The 8,663-nt window shown below is 38.9% G+C and overlaps 1 protein-coding gene across 3 annotated transcripts in view; it reads right to left on the bottom strand.

Moving 5' to 3' along the window:
* Positions 1-8,663, bottom strand: part of Fars2 (phenylalanyl-tRNA synthetase 2, mitochondrial) — a 384,286-nt gene that overhangs the window by 161,336 nt on the left and 214,287 nt on the right. For all 3 annotated transcript variants that reach the window (XM_026782839.1, XM_026782838.1, XM_013349092.2), the window contains one exon: positions 2,147-2,307. In XM_026782839.1, the coding sequence (XP_026638640.1) occupies positions 2,147-2,307 (161 nt within the window). The remainder of the gene's footprint in view (positions 1-2,146; positions 2,308-8,663) is intronic.

The raw sequence follows: 8,663 nt of genomic DNA, 5'->3' as shown, positions 1-8,663 counted from the left end.
GGAGGTAGAAATCCTTAATAAATAAATAAAATTAAAAAATAAATAAATAAATAAAATGTCTAAAGAAAAAGAGTAAAAAAAAAAAAGTGGCTTTTAGACCTAAAGCAAAGAAAAACCAGCCTACAACTCACAAGTCCAGAGAACCTAGACAACAATAAGAACACTAAGAGAGATATACATGGATCTAATGTACATGGGAAGTAGAAAAAGACAAGATTTCCCAAGTAAATTGGGAGCATGAGTATCATGGGAGAGGGCAGAAGGGAAGGGGTAAGTAAAGGAGGGAAGCAGAGAAAAATGTATAGCTCAATAAAAACAATAAAAAAAAACCCTCAAGGCAGGAACCTGGAGGTAGGAACTGAAGCAGAAACCATGTAGGAATGATGTTTACTCATTTGCTCAGCCTACATTCATATATACACCCTGGGACTACCCCGCCAACAATGGCATTGCCCACAGTGGATAGGCCCCTCTCACATGAATCACTGAAAATAGTAACACCCTACAGACTTGCCCACAGGCTAATCATATGGAGGTATTATCTCAATTAGGATTCCTTTTTTCCAGATATACTTAGGTTTGTATGAAGATGAAAAAAAATGAATCATATATATACACATATTATGTGTGTGTGTGTGTATATATATAGACACACACATACACACACATTATAGATAGATAGATAGATAGATAGATAGATAGATAGATAGATAGATAGATAGATAGATAGATAGAACAAGAGATGGGGAGAGGGGCTGGAGAGATGGCTCAGTGGTTAAGAGCATTGCCTGCTCTTCCAAAGGTCCTGAGTTCAATTCCCAGCAACCACATGGTAGCTCACAACCATCTGTAATGAGGTCTGGTGCCCTCTTCTGGCCTGTAGACATACACACAGACAGAATATTGTATACATAATAAATAAATAAATATAAAAAAAAAGAGATGGGAAGAGAAAAAGAGAGAGAGAAAGATTAAATGGAGTTACTCTCTAACAGGACAACAATGTCCAAAGAATACACCATAGCTTAACAAATCAAAAGCCCAGTGTCAGGAATGGGTTACCTCTTTTGGAGTTGTTGGTCTGTAAGGTCCCACAGGCCATCACATATTACAGGCATTTGCCATTGCTCTTAGTCACCTTCCAAATCCTGTTGCTGAAGATACACTGAACTACAGAGCAATAGAATATGGAGAAATCAAGCTTAGACTGATCTAAAAACTTTATCCCTAATGAATGGCTTTCATAGTGCTAAGCAGTGTTATGCACACCACTGGATGAAGAAAGTTATCAGTCTTACTGAGATATGAAAGCTGGGAGCTATAATAACAACTTGCCTGTTTAGATAAGCTCACGAATACTATAGTTCCATAAATGTCCTAGAAGCAACCAACAGTATTTGATTAGACTTAGGCCTGCTCTACAAGATGAAACCCATATTTTATACTGTTATAAGATCCAGATACAGGACATAGGACCTAGAAATCAATTTACAATTTCTACAGTAAAAGGACATGATATTAAAATAACTCCCAATGACCTACCATTATGTCATTATACCTACATATTAATATACCTCTCAAGCTTCATCAGAGAAGCTTTTATTTTTTTTTTTTCAGTAGACGGTAACCTACAACTAGTCAAGGTGAAGAGAATAAAACAATAGAATGTTCAGATCCAAATGGGACATCTATAACACACACACTTCCAATATCAAAGGGACCACTGCCAAAGAAGGAGTGGAAAGATTGTAAAGCCATAGGCAGTGGATGACGACAGCAAACAATGCCTTCTGGACAACTGTGTCATTGAGCATGGATTGAGCATATATGAGACCTCAAACCGTAGCTCCACAGTGACACACTTCCTCCAACAAGGCCATACTCCCTAATAGTGCCACTCCCTATGGACCAAGCACTTAAACACAGGAGTCTATGGGGCCATATTTATCCAAACCACAACACCTTAAAGAAATGCCCACAGATTTGTTTCCATGATAACTTTAAAACCCATCAAGCTGACAGTCAAGATTGTCATCCTGAGTTCTAAAATAATATTTAAAAATTCTATAGTTTTCAATAAGAAGATCCTCCTCTATTTTGATGACAATTTTTATCAACATTATCCTAATTCTTATAGTCATCCTACCTGAAACTTGACCTTCTGATTGATGTCTGACACGCGGAACTGCTTCAGGAAGCGCTCGTCCTCACTCCAGAAGAGGCGGATGTCAGGGATGTCGTAGAGGATCATTGCCAGTCTTTCTAACCCGAGACCAAAAGCCCAGCCAATTTGATCTTGAGCACCAGCTGTGAGAAGGAACAAAGTAAAATGTGCATTTAGGAAAGCATCAAGTTCGCACAGATGCCTGGTGTGCTCTGATGAACACTGGCAATGACTCTTAGTGGCAGGGCTGAAGAGTGGACTCATCTAAGACAATGTTTAATCTTAATTTTCTTCATTTCCACATTTATATCCCCCTGGAAGCTCTCTGGAATCATACCAGCTGGGAGTGTCTTTAGCTTCTCAATAAAATTCAAAGGGGAAGCTTGTTCATCCACATGGTTCTCCTCCTGTCTTCCCTCCTGCACCGTGTGTGTGTGTGTGTGTGTGTGTGTGTGTGTGTGTGTGTGTACATTTGAGTGCATTTGTGGGTAAAGGAGCAAGTGTTTGTGTTGGAGACAGATGTCAGCAGCAGGTACCTTTCTTAGCCCCCTTTGTACTCTATTTTTAAAAGATTTATTTATTTTTATTTTATGTGTATGGTTGTTTTGCCTCCATGTATGTCTGTGAACCACGTGTATGTACATGCATATAGTGCTCACAAAGGCCAAAAGAGAGCATTAGAACCTCTGGAATTGTAACTCCAGGTGGTTGTGAGCTGCCAGATGGGTGCTAGGTGTGGAACCTGGATCTTCTGTAAGAATGAAGTGTTCTTAACCATTGCCAGCCTCTATATCATCTTTTGGAGATAGGGTCTCTTAATGAACCCAAAATTCGCCAATTCAGTGAGACTTGTTAGCCAGCAAGATGGAGATCCTTCTGTCTTCATCTTCCCAGCACTGGGATGACAGGCTGGCATTCACTGTCATGCCTGGCTTTTTATTTGGGTACTGGGGATCCAAAGTCAGGTCCTCATGCTAGCATAGCAAGTACTCTAATGCCGAGTCATCGCCCCAGCTCCAAGTCGAACCCCAGGCTCCTGCCTCTGAATTAGGATTTCCTGTAATCTGTGTTTGCTCTGATTCAAACATTAGTAGCCTATATGCAGATCACTTAAGAGAAAGGAAGATAAGATCTCTCCCTAAGTAGCTAGCTACACAGAGATAAATCTTCAAAATGTGCCATTGCAGATGTCTGACAATTGAAAAACAGTATCAAGTCTTTACGAATTGTACACATGCCCCCGTCCTTAACCCATAAGCTATCTCCAATTGATAACCACTTGCAAGGGAGTCTCACTGGGGAAACAAACTATTCTTAAGAGTAGCCTGCATGTCAAACAGTAGACAGCACAGAAAATTAACTCCACAACACCTTTGTAGGTTCTCTGTCTCATAATGTCATATTGAGCCCTTTTCTTCATTAATTTTATCTTTATCTCTCTCCGTCTCTCTCTCTCTAGTCATAAATGTCCACTGCATATATATTATGGCTTCCAGTGTTGTATTTTTATGTTATTTCCAAGTGTATGAATGAGTGGGTCGCTGCATCTATGTTTTTGTGCCTTTTCTGGAACTGTTTTCCTTTTTGTTTGTTTTATCCTATTCTGATATATTTGTTTTTGTTTTACCATTACATTATATTATAACATAACATATTATAATCCTTAGAAACTGTTTTCTAATGAGAGACAAAAGGGGGTAGATTTAAATGAGAGGTGAGGTGGGGAGAATTAAGAGGAAGAGAGGGCGTGGAAACTGTAAGTAGGGTATATTACATAAAAAATTCAATAAAACATCACCTTTTTAAAAATACCACTGTTAATGTTTTATAAGCTATCTCAGGAATGTGGAAAGAGCAAGCAAGCAGTTGGGAAATGTGTATTCAAAGGCAAAGTGTCCTGGTCAGATTCTGACACAGTCATGAATTCTGAGGCCGTAGTTCACATAGAGGACACAGAGTAAGAGATTGTATAAAACGCTATGTGGATGAAGGCACAGAAGAGCATCTATGAAGAGCTCACGAAAGAAATGCCATTCCAACTGAACACCACGATGAACAGGGTCCCATGATAGTCAGAAGTGGCTCCACCTCCACGTACATGTCCTAGAGAAAGCCCTTTGAGTGTGGTGAGAACCCATAAAGAATGAGATTTCATGCCTGTGATTAGCCTCTTTTATGTAAGACTCCATTCTTATAGATGAGAGAGAATGGACTTTGATGGCTATGAACAGCCATATGGCCTTTGGAAGACTCAAGGATCTGCAAGAAGAAATGGGGACGTCATTCCTATAACCCTGAGGAACAAATACTCTAATACCTTGGTGTGCTGAGAAGTGGGCTTGGGAACTCCAGATGAGCTTCCTGCCAATGCCTGCTCTAACATGATTCTTCTCTTCATTGTTATGGCCAGAAGGTTTGGTTGATGGGTTGGAGAGATGTCTCAGTGATTAATAGCATGTATTGATCTTGCAGAGGACTACAGTTTGATTTCCAGAATCCACATCAAGCAACTCACAAAACCTGTAACTCCAACATAAGGGAATTTTACAACTCTAGCCTCCCCAGAAATCTGTAATCACCCCTCCCCCCACAGATATATTGTCTTTTCAAAAACTATAAAAGCTTGCTTATGTGTGACACTCAATCAGCATGGGAGATTTCAAGAAAGAACATGATTTGCTGAGTTGTAACAAATTTCATCTTCAAAGCACCTTGTTTTGGTCCCACCTAGACTTATATCTGAAATACACTCAGCACTATACCATGGTTCGTTAAATTATTAAGACAATGCCAGGAAGGCCTGTTAAGGGATGCTGGTTACCAAACATAGTCTTCCACGGGAGGCTTCAGGGAATAAGTAGATCGCAGATCTAAGAAAATTCCCGAGTCTTATGAACAGAAAAGGCTTCCTCCAGAACAACTGGGCTGTTTTTAACTTTGAGGATGCTATGCATTACATAATTGGTCATAATAATTCACTTTTTATTTCATCCCTGTGGAAACTTAGAGCAAAACATGTACATCCACTCAACAATTGAAGAAAAAAACACCCATGATTTAAGTCTATGTGACTCCTATCCAAGGTTTATTTCCATATCCTGATTTCCATATTGCTCTGATTATTTCAACTACTTATTTTACCCTCTTCTATGTATTTTATAAGGTGCTTCAAATTGTTTGTGAAAGAGAGCAAGCCATAAATAAACAACACTGGAAACCATTGTCAGCTGAAGTGGGGACCATCTTTTGGCTCTTAAGTATAGCTGGCTGTAATGAACTGACAGGTGTTCAAGTTTGGACAGAGCCTACATTGGCATTTCCTCTTCATTCTAGAACCACAGACTACAGGAAGACAGAGTCTCCAGGCGGGCATCCTTACCAACAGAACCCCTGTGATGAGAGGCACCCAGGCATTCTAATGAATGCCATTCTGCAATGATTGAATATCCTACGAAAGAAAGTAGGCCAGTCACGGCATGAGAGGAAGAGAGTGTGAGAGTCCAGAGAAGAGAAAGTTATGGGAAGAGAGGAAGAGTAGGAGGTAGGCAGTGGAAGAAAAGACAGCAAGATATGATCACTGTGAAAGTACAGCAACAAAACTGATCCTATGGTTTTAGATGATTCTAATCCGTGGGTGTGCTTATGAGATGGCTGGCCCTTCAGGCCCTTGCCTCTACAGCTACTAAGAAGGGACTGAAATATTAATCAGTGTCTCAGATTTACATCTGAGATTGCAACATGAAAACAAAGATTATAAAACTAAAGATAAAATTTAAAGTAAATATAATTCGAGGGTGAGGAAGGCTAGAAAAAGCACACAGGCCGATACCACCACTGAACAGGGGGAGATTGCGATTCTCTTTCCTCAGACGCTGAGAGGGTCTTTCCTCTTTCATCTGCAATTTTCTGTCAATGGCCTATTTAACCCCTGGGAGACAGGATAAAATCTTCACTAGGGATATAATTTAAGTCTAAGGAATTGGCTGAGTAGGGCATGTGCTGATTTTTCAGAGGCTCTGAATTCGGGTCTCAGTGCCCACAGGCAACCATTTACACCATCTGTAACTATACCTCCAAGAGATCCAGTGCCCTCTTCTGCATCATGGCACCTTTACTCACATGCACCTGGCAGCCACACAAATAAAAACAAATCTTTCAAAAGCTGTAATTACTAAAGCTTTCATGGTCTCCTTTCATAGTTTTGCATTCTAAACCCTTGCCATGCTAACAAATAGCAGTATGCATTCTTGGCTCTTATAAAAAAAAAAAAGTAAAGGAATTCCCAGAAGAAGATTTCTTCAGCAGTTATAACATGAAGGGGAAAATTCATTAAAACTAGAGATAATAGAGTTTTAAAGTAAAGTAAAATTTCAGAGGGGCATGCTAGGAAATAAAAAAAAAAAAAAACAGGCCAATATCCCTCATGAACATAGATGCATAAATCCTCAACAAATTACTAGCAAACCAAATTCAGCAGCATATTAAAAGGATTATACACTATAATCAAATGGGATTTGTGCAGGAATGCATGCAAGGGTAAATACAAAAGATAAGACCCAATGAAAGTAATACAGCAAGCAAGCTGAAAAAAGGCAAAAAAATACACCATTATCATAATTAATACTGAAAAAGCATTTGATAAAATGCAGCATTCTTTCATGATTAAATAAATTTTCAATAATTAGAACACAATGGAATTCCTCTACATGAAAAAGACTGTGTATGAATAACTCATAGTTAACATCATATTGAGTGGTGAAGAACTGACAAGCGTGTTTGGTAACCCCCACTACTATTCACACACAAAATTAGGCAAGAAAAAGAGATAAAAGATACCCATTTGAAAATTACAAAATATAATTATTCCTATTTATAGATGATACATTTTCCATGTAGAAAACTTTAATGAGTCTATGAAAAACATGAACTTACAAATTCAGAGAAGTTGAGTAATACATAACCAAAATTACAAAAATAATATATAATCAAATTGTTAAAATTAATTATATATCCAAACATCAATAATGAACAATTTGATTAAAAAAAAAACTTAATTTACCAGAGCATCAGAAAGAACAAAGTAGTTAGAGCTTGGCAAAAAAAAAAAAAAAAACCTGCCTCTAAGCCATCTTGTCTGCCCCTACCTGACACTTTATTCAAAACCTAAAATAGGTTGGAAATCTAAATTTAAGGCTTAAAAGTTTAAAACTCTTCAAAAACTTGGGGGGAAAAAATCTCCCTCCACCTCCAAAAGCACAGGCAATCAAAGAAAGAAGCTGAGTTTCATCAACATTTAGGGTTGGTTTTTTTTTTTTTTTTTTTTTGTACATCAATATACTTCAGGAGTGTGAAACCATACCCTACAGAATGGTAGGAAAGCTCTGTCACGTGTCTGATAAAGGTTGACTGTTAAAAGGTAAGAATGGAATTTCCAGTGCAACCACAGACAGCCCTACTTAAAAGGGGGCAAATATGTGCACAAATTCCCCAATACACAAGTGGCCAACATAGTAAGATGCTTAAACATCATTAGTAACTAGGAAGTTCAAATTAAAACTACAATGAGAAACTACTTCACACATTCAAGAATAAAAACAAAAAGCAGGTTTGGTGACTCCTAAGAAGTCACTGAAGTAGGTTTGGAAGGCAGCAGCTCACATGTACAGCACTCATCTAGTACGTACAATGCCTGGGGTTGATTCTTAAAACAGAAAAATCTTATAGGTCCATAATATGTCACAGTAATGCATTCATTCTCTCTTCCTTCCCCTACTCAACCAATTGCATACTGGTGTTCAGTACTATTGATCCAAGTCAAATGGTGGCAATAACTAATATGCATTTCAATAGATGAAGTGTTGATAGAGGTTTCTGTCCTGCCAGGTCTCACAGCCAAACAGTCCCAAAGAAACACACAGAGATCTACATTAACCATAAGCTGGTAAACTGGTTGGACTATTAGCTCAGGCTTCTTATTAACTTTCTTTCTTCCTTTTTTTTTTTTGGTTTTTCAAGACAGGATTTTGCTGTAGTTTTAGAGCCCATCCTGGAACTTGTTCTTGTAGACCAGGCTGGCCTCGAACTCACAGATCCACCTGCCTCTGCCTCCCGAGTGCTGGGATTAAAGGCATGTGTCATGGCCACCTGGTTTACTCTTTCTTACATCTTAAATTAGCCCATAATTCTTATCTGTGTTAGCCACATAATCAGCAAGGCATTCTCATCTTGCTTTCTCTATGGGCTGAAAGACTGCAGACTCACAGTTTCCTCTTCCCAGAATTCTCCTGTTCTTGTCATCCCGCCTATACTTCCTGCCTGGCTACTGGCCAATCAGTGTTTCATTAATACAAGACCATTGTCACACAGCAATGAAGGGTTGAGCAAAATGCATGATTTACATATAACTGAATAGCCGGACGGTGGTGGCACACACCTTTAATCCCAGCACTTGGGAGGCAGAGGCAGGCGGATCTCTGTGAGTTCGAGACCAGCCTGGTCT

This window comes from Microtus ochrogaster, chromosome 16 (assembly GCF_000317375.1).
Source record: "Microtus ochrogaster isolate Prairie Vole_2 chromosome 16, MicOch1.0, whole genome shotgun sequence".
NCBI classification, from domain to species: Eukaryota; Metazoa; Chordata; class Mammalia; order Rodentia; family Cricetidae; genus Microtus; species Microtus ochrogaster.
The sequence above is the reverse complement of the archived record's forward strand: the minus strand, read 5'-3'. Positions and strand labels throughout refer to the sequence as shown.